The sequence below is a fragment of the Saimiri boliviensis genome, chromosome 16 (genome assembly GCF_048565385.1).
Source record: "Saimiri boliviensis isolate mSaiBol1 chromosome 16, mSaiBol1.pri, whole genome shotgun sequence".
Taxonomy (NCBI): Eukaryota; Metazoa; Chordata; class Mammalia; order Primates; family Cebidae; genus Saimiri; species Saimiri boliviensis.
In genome coordinates, this window is record NC_133464.1 from 84,437,552 (window position 1) to 84,457,149 (window position 19,598).

General features: G+C 46.5%; 1 protein-coding gene across 4 annotated transcripts in view; it reads left to right on the forward strand.

Annotated features, from left to right (window-relative positions):
* SPATA13 (spermatogenesis associated 13) overlaps positions 1-19,598 on the forward strand; it is a 315,048-nt gene that overhangs the window by 241,073 nt on the left and 54,377 nt on the right. For 3 of the 4 annotated variants that reach the window (XM_010334901.3, XM_074387924.1, XM_003919747.4), the window contains exons 3-4: positions 13,235-13,600; positions 15,486-15,630. In XM_010334901.3, the coding sequence (XP_010333203.1) occupies positions 13,235-13,600; positions 15,486-15,630 (511 nt within the window). The remainder of the gene's footprint in view (positions 1-13,234; positions 13,601-15,485; positions 15,631-19,598) is intronic. The other variant, XM_074387925.1, reaches the window with a different exon arrangement.

The window sequence follows — 19,598 nt, forward strand, 5'->3', positions numbered from 1 at the left end:
TGGGCCAACCACAAAGTGAGGAGTTCAAGACCAGCCTGGTCAACATGGTGAAACCCCATCTCTACTAAAAATACAAAAAAATTAGCTGGTCGTAGTGGCGAATGCCTGTAATCTTAGCTGCTTGGGAGGCTGCAGCAGGAGAATTGCTTGAACCCAGAAGGTGGAGGTTGCTGGGAGCCAAGATTGCGCCACTGCACTCCAGCCCTGGCAACAGAGTGAGACTCTGTCTCAAAGTAACAACAACAAAAAAACATGCTGCAGCATGGCTGAACCTCGAGGACGGGGTACTGTCAGCCAGTTATAAAAATAACTACTGTATGATTGCACTCACATGATGTCCCTAGAGTAGTCATTGCCAAGGGCTAAGAGGAAGAAAGAATGAGAGAGAGTATTTAATGGGTACAGAGGTACATTTGGGAGATAAGAAAAAGTTCTGGGGAGAGACACTTGGCAGATAGAAAACGTTCTGGAGAGAGACATTTGGGAGATATGAAAACGTTCTGGAGAGAGACCTTTGGGAAATATGAAAAAGTTCTGGAGAGAGATTTGGGAGATATGAAAACGTTCTGGAGATAGATGATGGTAATGATTACACAGCACTATGAATGTACTTAATGCCACTGACTCAAGGCGGAATATCACTTGAGACCAAGAGTCTGAGACTAGCCTGGGCAACATACCCAGACCGCATCTCACAATTTTTAAAAAGAAGTCAAAGTAGTAGACGTTAATACTACACACACATATGTGTGTGTGTGTGTGTGTGTGTTTAAATATGTATAATACATATTAAATATATAATATATAAATATATTTTTTACCACACAATTACATGATGTGCTATAGGTTAGGAGCATGTTTCTAGTGCTGGTATCATGGTTAAATTTTTATTCCACTTCTCTTGTGACTCCATGTGTAGCATTCTTGCCACTGAGCTTGGGTCATTTGTCCCTGCCCAAACCGGTTCTGCTCCTTGACTTGCTTTTTTGTTTGTTTTGAGACAGAACAAGACTCTATCTCCAAGGCTGGAGTGCAGTGGCGTGATCTCAGCTCACTGCAAACTTCGCCTCCCAGGTTCAAGCAATTCTTGTGCCCCAGCCTCTCAAGCAGCTGGGATTACAGGTGTGCACCACCATGCCTGGCTAATTTTTGTATTTTTAGTGGAGGCAGGGTTTCACCATGTTGGCCAAGCTGGTCTTGAACACCTGACTTCAAGTGATCCACCCACCTCAGCCTCCTAGAGTGCTGAGATTACAGGCATGAGCCACCGCCCCCAGCCTCTCCTTGATGTTTTAAATGGGAATGTTTGGGCTGGTGGGGATGGGTTAGGCAGCTCTATTAAGGTGCTTCAGTCCCTTTTCTGGCCATTTGTTTTGGGAGTTCACTGGATGACACAAAGAAAGCCACCTTGGACTCCAGGGTGATTCCAAGGCCAGAGTGGTGCCATATTTAGTAGGTCAGTGCCACAGATGGGGACAGGAAAAGAATTACAGCCCCACTCCTTCATGTATATTACACGTTTTTCACATGTTTATTCGCAGCCAGGATCCCTGGTGCATTTGGCTTTTTATTTTTACTCTTTGTGGTATAAATTACTCATCTGTAATTCTTTAACTGCCAAGTTTGGAGTGAAACCTACTGGAAATATTTGGCAGCGGACGCATTAGAATCTTGTCTTCCTCAGTGAAAATAAAAAAGCACTGCAGGTGCTCCTGTGATCTTGCCTTTCCTTTGTGATGGCTCCAGTACAGAGCGTCCGTGTGACACAAGTGTCCCTGGTACGCAGCACCTCGGAGATTGGTGTTTACCTGCTCAGGAAGGCCCTGGATGCTTATGAGTTGAAAGCAGGTGTGATACAATCTGTTAATTAGTAAAAGCATAGAAGCTTATTGGTGGCAAGAATCCATTACCTTGTTCCTCATGTAGCTGGGACTAAATAAGACACCTTCAGAACAGGATTGTTGATAACGGGAAAAAGAAAATTGCAATCATTCTGTTTGTAGAGTGGCGTGGGATTTCAGTAGATAAGGGAGGAGACAGACGAGATGGCTGACTTCCTGATCTGAAACATGGTCACTGATTATGAAATACCTAGTGGTCCTCAATTAGTAATTTCAAAAGATGAAAGTAAGTTTATTTATAAAAATCATGTATGGAATGTTGGGTGAGAGCAGCTGCCTTGCCATGCAGACCATTCATTTATTTGTTCACCTATCTGCCCATCAACTCACCCATTCATCTTTAACCCGTTCAAGACACATTTCTTATTGCCCATTTATTATTTATTATTTATTATTATTTATTATTGCACTATTGTAGACTCTGGTGCCATTCAGATAGTAATGGACAGTTTGAAAAAATGTAAATAGCTGTTTCCATGAGATTGTCAGATAAATCAGTAAGTGTTATACACATGCTACAGTGGCTCTAGTAGAAGCACAGAAAGGAGCTACTAACTGTGAGCCTAGGGAGTTTATGATGTTGTCAACACAGATGTGTTTTTCTCAAATCTGCTTTCACTGGAAAATAAGCCGGGACCTATCCCCTTGCTTCCTATTCTGTTTCTCTTCTCCTCCTAATTCCCATTGCCTTATCTACAGTGAAAGTTAAAAAAAAAAAAAAAAAAAAAAAAAAAAAAAAAAAAGCATTAACAAATAAACTCTGGGCCAGGCGTGGTGGCTCACACCTGTAATCCAAGCACTTTGGAGGCCAAGGTGGGCAGATGACCTGAGGTTGGGAGTTCAAGACCAGCCTGACCAACATGGTAAAACCCCGTCTTTAAAATAAATAAATAAAAAGAAAAAGGAAATAAACTCTGTGTGCCAGATGTGGTACCCACACCTATAGCCCCAGCTACTCCAGAGGCTGAGGCAGGAGTATCACTTCAGCTTACGGGTTCAAGGGTGTAGAGCACTGTGATCGTGCTGGTAAATAGCCACTGCACTCTAACCTGGGTCGCACAGCAACGCTATGTCTCTTAAAAAACAGAAAACAAAAAATCTCCGATGTTAAAAAGGGTTTGGTGTGGGATGGGGGCCGGGGACAGGAGAGTGTGAAAATATAAAGGAAGATAAATAACAGGCCATGTGTGGTGGCTCATGTAATCCTAGCACTTCGGGAGGCTGAGGCAGGTGGACCACTTGAACCCAGGAGTTACCAGCCTGCATGACATGGTGAAACTCTTGTCTCTACTAAAAATAGAAAAAATTAGCCAGGTGTGGTGATGCGCACCCGTGTCCCAGCTACTTGGAAGGCAGAGGCAGGAGAATCACCTGAGACTAGGAGGTGGAGGCTGCAGTGAGCCGAGATTGAACCACTGCACTCCAGCCTGGGTGTCAGATGGAGACTGTGTCTAAAAAGAAAAAGTAGAGAAAGATAAACAACAGGTTGCTGGCATATTCAGAGCTAAAATATGGTTATTTATTTGAAATATTCAGTTGTCCTCAATAAGTTTAATTTCAAAAGAGGAAAGTAAGTTCATTTTTATAAAATCATTTTTTTCATGCATTGAAAATAGTAAGTTTGGAAGTAGACCTCTGTATTCTTTAGCATGTGTTTCAGAGATGAAACGTGTTTTAAGATGTGGTCATTATGTGCATTTATTTTGTAATATGATAGATTTAAACTATCTCTTTCCTCTAATGAGTCCAGGCATAAAATTGCAACCTCCAGCTTGGCATGTTGGTTCACACCTGTAATCTCAGCACTTTGGGAGGCTGAGGTGGGTGGATCACTTGAGCTCAGGAGTTCAAGACCAGCCTGGCCAACATGGCAAAACCCTATCTCTGCTAAAAATACAAAAATTAGCCAAGTAGAGGGATCTCCTGTCCCTGGCCCCCATCCCACACTTTGGAAGCCAAGGCGGGCAGATCACCTGAGGTTGGGAGTTCAAGACCAGCCTGACCAACATGGTGAAACCCCATCTTTAAAAAAAAAAAATTTAAAAAGAAAGAAACTCTGTGTGCCAGATATGGTGCCCACACCTATAGCCCCAGCTACTCTAGAGCCCTGAAGGTTGAGGCTACAATGAGCCATGATTGTGCCACTACACTCCAGCATGGTGACAGAGTGAGACCCTCTTTAAAAAAAAAATTACGACCTATCAGTTTTGTTTTCTTTACCTGGGTATCAATCTCAGCATCATATTACTATTGATTTTGAGATGGCGGGATGGTCTAGATGTTTTACTTGAGCCTAGAAAGCAGAACTCCCTTGAATAATTATTATGAAGGCTCAGCAGGAAAAACCCAACCCATCAGTCTGGGAGTGTTAGTCTTGGGGTCACAGTGGTGACACGTGTCTGATGTGAGGAAGGCAGGCGAGGTGAGGGGCACGGGACATAGTCTCAGGGGCTGGGATGGAGTTTGTCACCGTCACATAGAGTTCTTTCTTTATTTTAAATTGGAGAAGACCTCAGCTACATTGATTTCTCCATCTTGTAATCTAAGACTGTAGTGCTTACATTTTTCTGAAGTACTGGTGTTTTTATGCTCGTGAAACTGGGTTAATCGTATGAAAGTAAGTGTTCTCCGTGAACTTCAGTATGTTCGCATTTTTAGATAAACTACCGTATCAGTTTATAAAACAGGTTACATACAAGGCCATAGGGTCACCAGCTGTGCTTCCAGCAGCTTTTATCATCCCTGTAACACATTCAAGGACAATTGAAATACCTAATATCACCGCCACGCTCCTCTCCTACTTCAAGGGAGATAAACATTCATTGTTTTAAAATGTTTAACAAATGACCAAACTGTTTGCTGAAAAGGACAAGGCCACCGTTTTCTGAGTTTTAATAGTCTCTTATTTTTTTGTTTTTTTGGAGATTCTTTAAAAGGGATGTAACGATTACTGACGGGCATGTAGCCCCAATCTGTAGTAATGAGAACAGCTTGGCTTAGTTACTTGTGCTTCATTTGCTGTCAGAATTCCACCAGTCACTGAAGATTCTCACAGCCTGAAACCTAACGTTCTAGCAAAATATGCAGCACATTTGTAAGAATGTAGCCCAGAGTTGTTACTTTTTTGCTTACAAGCCATGGAAAGAATAACCCAGTAAATGATGCTGCTATTTTTTTTTTTTTTTTTTTTTTTTGGAGATGGATTTTCTCTCTTGTTACCCAGGCTGGAGTGCAATGGCACAATCCCGGCTCACTGCAACCTCCACCTCCTGGGTTCAGGCAATTCTCCTGCCTCAGCCTCCCAAGTAGCTGGGATTACAGGCACGCGCCACCATGCCCGGCTAATTTTTTTTTTTGTATTTTCAGTAGAGACAGGGTTTCACCATGTTGACCAGGATGGTCTAGATCACTTGACCTTGTGATCCGCCCATCTCGGCCTCCCAAAGTGCTGGGATTACAGGCTCGAGCCACTGCACCCGGCCGTTGCTTCTGCTTCCAGTAATATGCCTGGTCTGTTTCTGGCCCTGGCCCTGGCCCTGGCCCTGGCCCTGTGCTGAGAGCCAGGCCTGAGAAAAAAAAGGACAGCTTAATGACCATGTCTACCTCTTCCCAAGATGGTCCCTAAAGTAGCAGAAGCTGTGAGGGGTGCAGTGGAGCCATCTTGAACAGGCACCCCTGCGAGGCAGCGTTAACTCAGTGAAATACAGGGTGTTTTGCTAGTGACTTATTTCTGAACTAGGTCAGAGGCCACCCCTCCTCTTCTCCGCTTTGCATGGGCAACTGGGCTCTTACAGAAGCCCCTCCCTCACAGCGATTGCTCCTCAGCCTGCCTAAGTGATGCAGGGGGCAATGCCTGGATTGGTGGAAAAAGCCAGAGGATAGAGGACCAGGAAGCCTGCCTGGTGGTTGGGCCCATTTCTGGGGCACCTTCCTGTGTGCTGGGATAATTTACCTCCCCGGCAACACACACACCCTATTGAGGGCTATGAAAGCAAAAGACAGCTTTAGACAGAAAGATTATTCTACCAGGCCAGGCATGGCAGCTCACTCCTGTAATCCCAGTAATTTGGGAGGCCGAGGCGGGAGGATTGCCTAAGCCCAGGGGTTTGAGACCAACCTGAGCAACATAGTGAGAACCCTGTCTATACAGAAAATTTAAAAATTAGCTAGACGTGATGGTGCATGCCTGTAGTCCCAGCTACTGAGGAAGTCAGGGTGGGAGGATCACTTGACCCTGGGAGTTCAAGGCTTCAGTGAGCCGCGATCACGCCACTGAACTCCAGTCCGGGTGGCAGAGTGAGACTGTCTCAAAAAAAAAAAGATTATTCCACCTAATTGTTCTAAAAATTAAAGACAAGAAACCAAATATGATTTACTCCATAAAACAAAATAGACTCTTGGTTCTATCCACCAGCAGTTAGAAGAAGAGGGCCTAGGCAAGGAGAGAGAGAGGCAGAGAACACTGGAAAGGAGTGACTGAGAGCTGCGAGAGGAGCCAGATGCACGCGCGTGATTGTGTCTACACACACGCTCATGAATGGAGACACACATAGGGCAGAAGCCGGCCGTGCGGAGCTGCGTGTGTGATGAGCTCATGAAGGCTTCTGGGGAGCAGCATCAATTGCCGCTAAGGGTTTTTGCCATAATCCATGAAGTCATTTTGCATCGTTCTTACCTACTGCTATAAATGGTGGGGTCATGTCTAGTGCTGGCCTTGCAGAGATGAAATTCAAGTGCCTGAACTCTCTCTTGCTTGCTCTTTTCAGTAAATCCACTGTCTTCTCATCTTAAAATGGGGGTAATGATGTCTTCTTTACCTTCTTAGAAAATATACTATGGTTAGATGCAAAAGCAGGTTGAAAATCTAAGATTTCTAAGTGAGTGTAACATGTTTGTTCCTTTGGTGTTAAAAATACCACCCCCTTCCACAAGAAAAAATGTCATTAAGGCTCACACTTAATCTCTTTCTGCATGTGTAATATTCCCTTGTTCTTGTCTTCACCTCCTCAAAATACAGTAATTCATCTGGGATCCTATGCATTCCCCTTACCCACTTAAAATCCTGGGACAGATAGTTGCACCACATAAAAACAGGCTCTACTCCGGGGTCTTTTTGGTTATGACCACATTCATTTTCACTTAGGGGACATTAGGAAATGAGATATAGTTCTGGGATAGGGAGATGCCATTTTTTATTGACTTTATAAGTTGTAAGGCCTAAAATTTCATTTTTTAAGAATTGAAGCACAAGACTGGTACCCTAGGCTACTTTTAAGTGCTGTTACCTAACCCGGGAGTTTTAGATCTTTGTACTATTTTCTGATTACAGACCTTTTTCACATTATACAATAGGTTTTTCTGATGTCTTGAAATATATCACATCACTCACATCACTCATCACTTCTTCAGAATCAATACTTCAGAATGTTATTGGACGAACACGCATCTTAATTCACATGTGACGTATGTTACTATGTCACAGCTCTTTTAAATCATCTTGCTTTACAGTCTTCTCTTATTTTGTCTTATGCCTGTGAACATGTGATTCTGAGGTCTGTAGGTTTCACCAGATTGCCCAGGGCACGTAGTACCAGCGCGGCTGATAACTGCCGTTCCCTCTCCCCTTCTTCCGGCAGTTCTACATCTCAGGGAAGGAAAACCTGCTGAGTTCTGTTTTCCTTCTGTAAAAGTACATGCTAAGTATGCAGGGTTTACAGAGACGAGACAGAGGTTTTGAAGTCGGACAGACTGGGCCGTGAAATGGGCCCTTCCCTCTTCTGGCTCTATTAATGTGAGCAAATCATTTCATTCATTTTAGCCTTGGTGTCGTAATCAGTAAAATGCTGTGAACAGTACCTGCCTCACAGGGGTGGCTGTGAAGCTGAAGCAAGGTAACCTGTGCCTAGCATAGGTCTGGCACCTTGTAGGCATTCAAAAAGTGCAGCTTTTATTACGGTCTACATGACAGCTTTCGTTACGGTCCTCTGTGGCGTCAGCTGCCGTCTCACCCTGACCGCTGTGTGTGAATTCCTTGTGGCAGCCAGGATGCCGGTACCCTGGGGGAAACCTGGGGGTCAGCTGGTTGTATTTAAAACGTCTTCAGAAAACCTTTGGTATACCCAGAGTCCCTGTGCTTTCATTTTCTTCTGAATTACCTTGCTATATGAGTTTCCTAGGTCGCTGTGACAATCACCACAAACTATGTGGCTTAAAACAGTGGACATTTGTCCTCTCACCATGCTGGAGGCCAAAAGAAGTTTGAGATCAAAGTGTTGACAGGTCCACAGTCACTCCAAGGTGTGAGGGGGGGTTTCCTCTTAGCCTCTTCTGGCTTGTGGTGGAGACTGGCCTTCCTTAGTGCCCTTGGCCTGTGGAGGCATCACTCCAGTCTCTGTCCCTGTCCTCCCGTGGCGTCCTCCCTTTCCTGTGTCCAGATTTCCCTCTGCACTGTAAGGACACCAGCCATTGGATTGCAGCCCACCTATTCCAGGGGGACCTCATTTTAACTGGATTATGTCTGCAGAGATCCATTGTCTAAATAAAATCTCACAGGTACTGGGACGCTTGCTCTTTGACTTTCTGTGTTTCTTTTAGGCTAGGCTTCTGAATGGATATAAGAGAAATCAAGTTATTTTTTGTGAATCTTTTATTTTTCCTCTGGTTAATAATTTGCATACACTGTGGTTTTGAGAGAATGTTTTGAAGTGTCTCACTGGAGGTGGCAAAGCCTATATCGGCCTTTTACTTTTGCAAAGTAAAATACAAAATCTTATAGGAAGAAAACATGTAATACTAAGCAAAGCACTTTAAAATATATGTGGAGTGGCCAGGCACTGTGGCTCACACCTGTAACCTCAGCCCTTTGGGGAGGCCAAAGCAGGTGAATTGCTTGAGCCTAGGAGTTTGAGATCAGCCTGGTCAACATGGTGAATCCTTATCTCTACAGAAAATATGCAAATTAGCGTGTAATCCCAGCTACCTGGGAAGCTGACGTGGGAGAATCACCTGAGCCCAGGAGGAGCTGCAGTGAGCTGTGATTGCATCACTGCCTGGGCAGCAGAGCAAGACCGTCTCCAAATAAATAAATTAAATTAAATACATGCAGAGAAGCAAGAGTTAAAAGGGCAGCGATTCCACTGAAAAGTCTGAGTCACCCGTTGGAGGTGGTAGAGCCCTGGATGGATTGATTGGACTCGGCAGAGCTCTGGCATGGCCGTGGGGGAGGGTAGCTTTCTGTGACAGTGTTGTAAAGTAAAGAAAGACTCTTTAGACGACATGGATGTGCCCAGCTGCCTGTTCCTTGGGTGCATTTCTGGGCCGCAGGAGCTGGTGCCAGAGTCTAAGGTAGGTTCTCACTTGCTGGAGAAGGTTGTTTGTTGGTGTGTGTGCGTTTACAGTTCCAAGTAGAATCACAGCCAGAATGAAACCGGAATGAAACCGGGTAGTATTTCAGAAGTACATCAACTTTGTTTTAAAAAGAAATTCAATTTTAGAATACCCATCGCAGTTCAAATTTGTTTCATAAGGAAGTTAACAGTCTTTTGGCTAAGAATTAATGTTTGAATCTGAGCTTAAATCTGAGAGGTTTCCCCTTCCTTCTCTTTGTACTTTTGCTGGGAAAAAAAAAATGGACATTTCAATTATATGTATTATCCTGTTAACTAATTTTTGCTGTTTTTAGAATATGTGGTACCTTTTAGAGGGAGTGCTTTTTCCTTTTATATCTTCATTGGAACTATATAAATACTAAACATAGAATTACGGTTATTTCTCTTAAAAAAATTTTAAAAAAGGTCATGTTTTGTCACCCAGGCTGGAGTGCAGTGGTGCAATCATGGCTCACTGCAGCCTCCGCCTCCTGGGCTCAAGCAATCCTCCTGCCTTGGCCTCCAGAGTAGCTGGGACCACAGGCGCATGCAACCGTGCCCTGCTCTTTTTATTTATTTATTTTGAGATGAGGTTTCACTGTGTTGCCCAGGCTGGTCTCAAACTCCTGGGCTCAAGCAGTCCTGCCTCAGCCTCCCAGAGTGCTGGGAGTACAGGTGTAAGCCACTGTGCTCCAGCTGACGGTTGGTTCTGTGTGCTCCGCTGTGCTGACTCTCAGGCAGGATGTGTTAAAGGAACAGTTCCGAGTTCTGCCCCCTACCGTCTACTGGCCTGATTGGAGCACATCTGCCTGTACCCAGCCTCCGTCATTGCCTGGAGGAGTTCCTTACTTTTGGTGTCACTGAGGAAAGGCAGGCTGCATGTTGTGTAAGTGTGAAGTCAAACAAACCAAGACCTCAAAAAACTAACTGAAAACAGAACAGAACAAAGCGCTGCACATCCGTTCATGAACAGGTAGCAGGTGGACAGCTCCCTGCCTGTGCTCTCGTGCTACTTCGGTTTTTCTAGCATGTTATTCCTGAACCTTTTTATGACGGGGCAATAATGGAACTGGGTTTATTCTTACTATGTATTTAAGTTGTCGGCACCATTGGATTCAGTAAACTATCCGTAATTTGTTTTTCATGTGTGATAGAAAAAATAATATTAACCTTTTCATGATTTTGCTCCTATTTTTCCTGTAGTGGTGTTGGGGAGGAAAAATGTTTCCTCTGAACTCTTAGACTCTGTTCTTAAGGCCTGTGAATTAAATTGACAGAGGACAGAGTAGCAAAAGAAAGGCAGATGTTTATTCACATGCCTGCGTGTGTGTGTGTGTGTGTGTGTGTGTGTGTGTGTGTGTGTAAGACTTCATGGAAAAATTGTAACCACTCAAGGTGGTTAGAATTTAAGACGTATGTGCCGTCTTACTAGGGAATGGGGAGAAGTGAACTTAAGGCAAAACCAGTGACTTTTAGGAAAGGTGAGCGGGCTTTCAGGAAAATACCTGAGTTTTGTGACGGTGTCTGTCTGGGTGTGGGCTCTCCTTTTTTCTCCAGTTGCCGACAACGCTCAGGAGGGGATTTGTGACAGTTCAGCTCTTTTGAGAGGCTCTGCTTTTAGGTAGAAAACAGAGTTCAGGAAAAAAGCCTACTCTGTAAAGCCCTTAGCTCAAAATCATTTCTGTGCTATTCTGGAGGGAGAATTAAAGGTGGCAGCCCAGGCAGGAGGTTTCTGTGGACAGCAGCACAGGGGAGGTTGCTGGGACCCTCGTGGGATTGTCTTTTGAGCAGAGGTGACTGGCATTGCAGAAACACTTCTGGAAAGGAAATCATGAAGCCCATTGTTTCGTGTCTTTGTTGCCACTGATTAACTGCGTGGCCCTAGGCAAGTCACTTTACTTTACTGAAGTGACTTCCCAGGGTTCCTGATTTCAAAAATGAGGGGTTGGAGTAGAGTACCTATAAACCCCATGCTGTGCTCTTTGCTCCGCATTCACTTTTTTGTGTGTGAGATGGAGTCTCATTCTGTCACCCAGGCCGGAGTGCAGTGGTGCAATTTCGGTTCACTGCAACCTCCACCTCCTGGTTCAAGTGACTCTCCTGCCTCAGCCTCCCAAGTAGCTGGGATTACAGGCACCCGCCACCATACTCAACTAATGTTTTTGTATTTTAGTAGAGACCAGGTTTCACTATGTTGGCCAGGCTGGTCTCGAACTCCTGACCTCAAGTGATCCGCCAGCCTCAGCCTCCCAAAGTGCTGGGATTACAGGCGTGAGTCACCGCCCTGGGCGCTGCATCCACTACTTCATGGCGCATGGCCTCAGTGAGTGTTCAGACCCTCAGGCTAGAAATGGCAAGGCCTGGGGCCCAGGGTCTCCTGCCGCTGGCTGGAGGTGTATCTCCTTTCCTCCACCAGCCACCATGTTGCTTTCTCAGGGAGGGGGCCGGCGGGCTGCAGCACCAGCCCAGTGGGCTCCCAGGGACTCTTGCTGTCTTAGTCTGCCCTCTCTGGTGGTTCTGGTTGTCCTTCTTGTGCCCACGCCTGACTAAGAGCCCTTTTTGTTTGTGTCTGTAGGTAAGGTTCAGGCATAGATGGTGGAGGGCACGCAGGCCTCTGCTCCTGCAGGTCTCAGACGCAGCTGTCCTCTCTTGCCAGGCTTTGAGGGGTCTGCTCAGACATCTGCTGTCTCAGCAGGCCTGAGCCCTGGGGATGTTTACTCCATGGCCCAGCAGTTAAGGACTCCTGCCATAGGGGCTGTCTCACCAGTTGCTTCTCATCCTCCTAAGGGCCTGCTGTTTCTCAGGGAACGCTGCAGAGCCAGATCACAGAAGTCAAGTGATTGACTGAGGTTGCACTAGCTCCTGGGACAGACACAGTGACCAAACACATCTGCCTGATCCCCCCATCATGTGTTTTTCTAGTACATTGTGTTGCCTCTGAAAAAATTAGAAGGTCATACCTCATTGAGGATCATAGACTCTTGAGCTGTGGGATTGTCCAGTCTAAAATCTGAGATCCTTAAATGACTTGTCCCAGCTCACCCCGCTAGTGAGCAGCCTGGTCTGGTTCTCTGAATCCTCATTTAGTGCTCGCTCCCATTAGACTGTTGCCCGGAGGCTGCTGGTGGGAGCCAGAGGCTCCTCGAGTGTTGGGTCCTGACAGCCCTGGACTTAGTCCTCTTAAAGCACTTTCTATTTCTAAGTAGTGCACATTATTGAAGGGAGTGGATAGAACAGCAGTGGATAGCTTTACCCATTCATTTCTTCTCCTGGCAGGTCTTTGGCCCCCCATGCTATTGTTATATATATTTTGGGGGACACTGATCATAGTTACTAAGTTCATTTTATTAACTCACAATGGTGCTGTTTTTTTTGGGGGGGGGGGGTGGGGAGTCTTGCTCTATCACCCAGGCTGGAGTGTGGTGGCCCGATCTCAACGTGCTGCAACTTTTGCCTCCCAGGATCAAGCAATTCTCCTGTCTCACTGTCTAGCTGTCTCAGCCTCCCGAGTAGCTGGGACTACAGGCGTGCATCACCATGCCCAGCTAATTTTTGTACTGCTGGTAGAGATGGGGTTTTGCCATGTTGCCCAGACTGGTCTTGAACTCTTGGCCTCCTAGAGTGCTGGGATTACAGGCATGAGGCACGCATCCGGCCCGTGCTGATTTTCTTAATGCCTTTTGTTGTAGCTGATCATTGGTCAAACCACTATTTCACTTACGGTTATTGAACAAGAGAAGGCCTAGAACCAGTCTATTGAATCAGCCTAGAATAAAAGGTGAATTTGGTTCTTTTGATTAAGGTTTAATTGTGTCTTCATGTTCTAGAACATAAATAACTGCTGTAATAAATAAATCAAGAAAGCCTGAGGCGGGGTTGTGACAGTTGGAGGGAATGGATGGCTTGTTCTTTTTTTTTAATATCTTCCTGGATATTGAGCTCACCTGACTTGTTCGCGTTTGAAAGGTCGTCCCCGATGGCCCCTGGAGGCGAGGCTCATCACAGGACGAGGACAGGACAGAAGCACAGCGAACCCCCAGGAGGAGGTGGGGCTCCGGGAGATGGCCCAGGCCTCGGCCACTCTCTGACTACAGCCAGCTGGCCAGCCGCAGTTTGTCCATTCCTGAAGACGCGGTTGCCACAGACCCCCAGAAGGAGGACCGTGTGGACAAGGACCCCCAGGCAAGCATCACTTCTGCCAGCCATGAAGACCAGAATGCTCCGGCGGGCGGCCCCAAAGGAGCCAGGAGAAGACGCCCCATTTCTGTGATAGGAGGGGTCAGCTTGTATGGGACCAACCAGACAGAGGAACTGGAGAATCTTCTGACCCAAGTAAGATCTGGTGTGCATCTCCCAAGCCAGCAGAGGCCCTCCAGCTTCCTGCCTCTGCTCTCTCTGCGCACTAAACTGGATCTGCTTTCCCTCTCCTGTCCTCAAGGGCAGCACTACATACTCACCACCTTTTCTTCCTGACTCTGCGAAAACATGCCTCAATTCAAACTAACCATCTGGCGTTTGGATGCCTTTTGCTAATCTTTCCTTCTTTCTTGGAATCTCAAATAATACATGAGACTCGTTTGCTGTTTGTTGTTGAATAACCTTAGATTCTAACCAGGGAAAGGGAGCAGGGCGTGTTTAGTAAGACTCCTGAAAGAAGTAATGGTTGAAAAAGACAGTATTGTTCATTGTTAAAATGTAAAGAAGAAATAAATAAAATGTAAAGAAGAAATAGTTTTTTAGGAGTTAAGAAAGTATTTTGTTTTCTACCATTTTCTTGCTTTTTTTTTTTTTTTGAGTTGTAACTTTGCAGCTATTAATAGTTTGGCATCAATTAAATACTACTGGTTTCTTAGTATATTTCAGTAATTCAATAAATACTTATCCAGATATCCAGGAAGCACTTTGAAAATACAGAAGATTTAATTAAAGACTCTGTCTTGGAGAAATGTATAGTTACTTGGGGAGACTAATACTCTGGCCATGGTAAATGTGCACAGAGCAATGTATGAGTAATATGTATGCCCACTTCCATGTTTAAAACCTACTAGCTGATGTCATCAATAACCTATAAAATTATCTGAAAAGGGAAATCTTATACATTACTAGTACTGGATTGTATGTTTACTTGTTTCCTTTAAAACCCTACACAATGCCTTGTTTATAGCAAGCACTCAAAAACTCTTGCCTAATTAAATTGAATGGATTTCTTAAGGTTAAAAAGTGAAGTTGCAGATACCATGAAAATTTTAAGAATCTTTTGTCTGAAGATGCTCCACCGTTGGGAAATGATTCTGCACTGCAGCAAATTGTCACCCATTTTAACTCAAAACTATAGTCCAGGACACTCCACAGCCTTAGGAATTCAGAGCAGCCAAAATGAGGGTACAAAGTAATTTTCTCTATTATAACCAATTTTTTCTACTATAACTGAATTTAGGGAATTGGGTGAGAAAATTGTAATAAAACCTACGGAATTACATAAGCAGAATATGCATGTAATAAAAGAAAGAAGAAAAAAAGAAATCGAAGGAATGCATACAGGAACTGGGCCTTTGAGTGATAGCTTTAGGGATCGCCGTTAATAGAAAACCAGAAGGGCATTATGGACGATTCTAGAGAGACCTGGGCAACTCTGTGGAAAACCACGTCTTCTTTTAACTAAAGCTCTACCACCGTGCGAGTTTAGGTAAGCAAGGCTTGCCTTCAGTTCCGTAAATCCTTATCAAGAGCCCACCTGTGTCAGGCTCTGTAGGAGTCTGCAGGGAGGAATGAAGGAGGCTGAAGAAGGACGTGAGGACAGATGTCCGTCACCCTGGCCGGGTCTGTGGCCCTGTCCTGACCTCCTCCAGAGGCCGCCCCGGGGAAAGCATCTTCTTACCCTGTGACTCGGCCTCCATGTGACAACTCCGCTGCTTCCTACACGTGCCTTCCTCTTCTCAGACGCTTCTCTTTAGTGTGACCTGTTGGCATGTTGCAGACAAGTGAGGTGAAACGTGAGGCTGCAGGGTGCGGGCCAGTAAGCTGATGCAGGATTGGTAAAAACTGTAGAATCGTGAGTTGCCACTGGGCTTCGGTGCAGCCTGCAGCTCGTGGCAGGATTGGAGAAACCATTTCCCATCTGTGAGTGGCTTCGAGGTGAGAGCGCCCTGCGTGCGAGGTGCTTGCAAGAGCTGCCACTTCCTGGCACCTCCTCACAGACTTTGCTTTCTTTTTGCAGCCGGCCTCCAGGCCGCCCTTGCCTGCTCACCAGGTGCCACCCTACAAGGCTGTGTCGGCCCGGTTCCGGCCCTTCACTTTCTCCCAGAGCACCCCCATTGGGCTGGATCGCGTGGGACGCCGACGGCAGATGAGAGCATCCAACAGTGAGTCTCAGAGTCCCTTCCCTTTCAGAGCTGCTCTGGGCCCATCTGACTGTTTCCAGCTCACCCGAGGCAGCCGGTTCTGTACCTTTGTGCCTCCCCAGGCCAGGGCGCATTTGTTTGGGAGTGAGGATGGCTCATCTCGGGACAGTGGTGCATCATTTGCTGTCTGGGGTAGATGCTCTGTGTGCCAGGCTGGTGGCTCTAAGTTTGAGAATTTTACCCCTTCAGTGGTATCCGCGTACCTAAGTTCCTGCATGTGAAGATCACTAAAGAACCAAGACCCAGGCTAGCAATCTGAGATCAACGCGTCAGCAGGGTTGGTTTCTTCTGAGGGCGGTGAGAGGGAGGGTCTGCTCCAGGCCACTCTCTTAGCGTCTGGTAGCCTCAGTGTTCTTTGGCTCGAAGGAACATTGTCTCATCTCTGCCTTCGTGTTCACATGGCGCTCTTCCGTGCATGTCTGTCTCTATGTTTAGATTTCCCCTTTTTATAAAGGCTTGCTGCCTGCGGACCCAACTTTATGACCTCATCTTAACGTGATTGTCTACCAAGACTATTTCCAAATAAGGTCATACTCATGGGTGCCAAGGGTTAGGACTTCACCATCTTTTGGGGGACACAATTCAATCAAAAAAACATACACCGTGTTTTTAACAATATGCAAAGTGTACCCATATGGCAGAAGATTTTAAAAGAATAGCCAAGGCCAGGCGCAGTGGCTCTCGCCTGTAATCCCAGCACTTTGGGAGGCTGAGGCAGGCAGATCACGAGGTCGAGATCAAGACCATCCTGGCCAACATGGTGAAACCCCGTCTCTACTAAAAATACAAAAAATAGCCGGGTGTGGTGGCACGTGCCTGTGGTCCCAGCTACTCGGGAGGCTGAGGCGGAAGAATCTCTTGAACCCAGGAGGCGGAGGTTACAGTGGGCCGAGATTGCGCCACTGCACTCCAGCCTGGTGATAGAGCAAGACTGTGTCTCAAAAAAAAAAAAAAAAAAAAAACAGAATAGCCAAAAATAAGAATGGCATTGTTAGGGTGGTAGGAATGTGGGGCACTTCTCTTCCCACCCCATACCTGTGTGCACATAGCCTGTTTCCTGCTTTCTGTAACACTGGTTATTGTTGTTGTTTAAAAATGTTGTAATTTTCGGGTTCTTTTGTTGAAAAGCAACAACACGTAACTCTGGCTATCTTAAGCAAAAGGGGAATTTATTGGAGGGGTGCCAGGTGTGCCCAGAATTGATGAGATGGCTGGGGAACCACGCTAGGGAACGGACGGCAGCCGGGGTTTCTCCTGGGAGTGGAGGAGCCGCAGGAAGGTGTGTAATGGAAGACTGGCCGTGGCATGCCCCCAGGAGCTAGTGAGGCCAGCCTGTCCTTCTGTCACCCACCCAGGGGTCCAGGTCCCAGCATGGAGGATTCAGCTGTTAGATCGTAGGTGATGTGTCTACCACCTGGTGGCACTGGAACAGGGAAAAGGGTGGGGCTTCCGGGGACCCTTGCGTTCTATGTGTGAAGGCAGGCCGTGGATTCCCTGCCAACGGAGGCTGCGTAAAACTGAGAGGAAGTCGTGCTCCCAGAAGAACTCCAGATGGTATTAGAAACAGGAATAAATTCTGGGAGGCCCTACCTTTGTTCATTCATTCAGTGACTGTTCAGTGCTTACCACATGTGACAGGAGTGAACAAACAAAGCCCCTTCAATCACTTCTGTTCTAGTGAGAGGGTAATAAAATAGCAAGTAAGTATTTATCAGGGAAGACAGTACTATAAAGAACAATAAAACAGGATACAGGGCGTTCATTTCCAAAGAGCGCTTGTTCCATGAACCCTCTCTGTCTTCCCTAGAGGGAGACACCCAGAGCATCAGTGGCAGCAGACACCTCCAAGTCTAGGACCTCTGAGGATAACCAGTCTTCCAGTTCCATGCAGTGCCCGCAGCATTGATAACCGGAGGCAGATTTAAGCAACACGTCCTACCAGAATGGCAAGGTGGGGAAAGGAAAGAGAAAGAATTTGGGATGCCGCAGAGAATAAAACAATATAAAAAGTTTACATTTTAGCATTTGAACAGATTCCGTAAGTCAGTACATAGGATGCACCAAGGGACCAGGGACTGCCCTGGAGAAGATGACTGTGGGTAATGTGAGGAGTAGGAGCAGGAGGGGGAGACAGCCACCTCTCCAAGGAGGTGACACTGGGGGACAGGTGAGTAAGAGGCAGAGAGGCAGAGGTCCGAGGGAGGAGTCCTAGTGGAAGGAGCATCAGATGCCCAAAAACAGGCAGGAAACAGGATGTGTCTGAGCTTCAGCAAAGAGGCCACAGTGACAGGAGCTCAGGGAGCAAGAGACAGATGAGGAAGTTGCAGGCTGGGAGGTGGGCTGTGGCTGGAAAGGTCTCTGCAGGTCATGAGGAGGCTGGGCTTGTTCTGAGTGTGCTGTGAAGCCATTGCCAGGAGGAGAATAATATGTTCTGATTGATGCTTAGAGAGGGAGGGCAATTTGTGGGGAGAAAGGAAGAGGAAGGGAGATTGATTTGAAGGCAGTTGCATTAGTCCATGTGAGAAATATGGTAGCGATGACCACAAAAGTCATCCCCATTTTCTGAGGGTGCTCATTTTCCCAGTGTCACGAAGAGACAAAAACGGGCAGTCTTAGTTCTAATCCATTATGGCCAGGACTGCGAACTCCGGAGGAAGTACTTCTCCCTTGGGGGGCACTAGATTCAGTTTCAGCAGGGCACAGCTCCTGGGTGGGAAGAAAACATTTTGCAAGTGTGCTGTTAAGTAATCCTGAGAAGCCGCTTCTGTGTTCGCCCTTGGTTTCCGGCCCTGCCTCTTCTGCTGTGGGTGAGCCTCTCCAAAGTAGTCACTGCTTCAGAGCCTGCATCACATCCAGGGCAGAATGGCAACTTCTGGCTGTGTCTCCAAGCCGCCTCCATAACTTCATTTTCATTTGGTCATTATTGGGCGTGATGGGGTCACCGGCTCCTTCTCTGTAGCGTTCTGGGCCTGGGTGGCGTGTGAGATGCTGCGACAGGCTGGGAGCCGTCTGGAGGATCCACAGAGGCCTGACAGGGCAGGAAAATAAATCCAAGCCCAGCATAAGTGGTCCTTCCAGTAGGGACAAATCATCACCCCTATATTATGAAAAGGCCCCACTGCAATCAGCTTTCCTCAAGGGGCTGTCTGGTTCCTGTAGGGAACCTTATCATTAGCTCTGTTGAGGGAAGGCCCAGGCTTCCTGTGGTTTAGCCCAGGCTTGGCATCCATTCTGCCACCATGGCTTTTTTGTTTCTTGCTTTTGATGAACCCACTGAGCAAGTACCAAGATGACTAGGAAGGAAGACTGACATCAGCGGCACAGTGGTACCTAATGTCTACACGATGATTAATTAGCCTCTCTTGCAATAAGGATTCATGCAGGATGGATGTCATCTCAAGCTCTGAGTGTATTCTGATGTAGCCAATTACACCCCTTCCCCAAACCTATCCCTGCCCATCTTGTTCTTTCCATATTCCTCCAGGCTGTTCAGCCAAGCCGTTCAGCTCCTAACAGGAGTGCCCATGAGCTAAATCCCTGCCTTGCCAAAGCCATCTGTTCTACTCAGAAAGGCTTGGGAAAAGTGTTAGTTACATGTGCCACCAAGAGTTTTCCTGTCCTGGGGACACAGTCACCAGGCTGATGGTAGGAGTTCTCTTTGAGAAGCTAGGAAGAAGACTTGTAGTAGGATGCCTACCCTGAGGCTCCCTGGCTCCGTTCCGTCAAGAGGCCTGAGTCTGGGAGTGGAGAGGGGCCCTCCCTTGTCTTCTCTGTCACGGTGGCTCAGGTCGGGCTCTGCTTGCCAGCCCTGGAGAGTGCCTCCCACACAATCTGGTGAAATCTTAGTGGAATCACTCGTCTGTTTTGTTCCTGGGGACCCCAAGATCAGTTAACAGCACAACCGGAGACCTCATGGGTCAAACTATTCC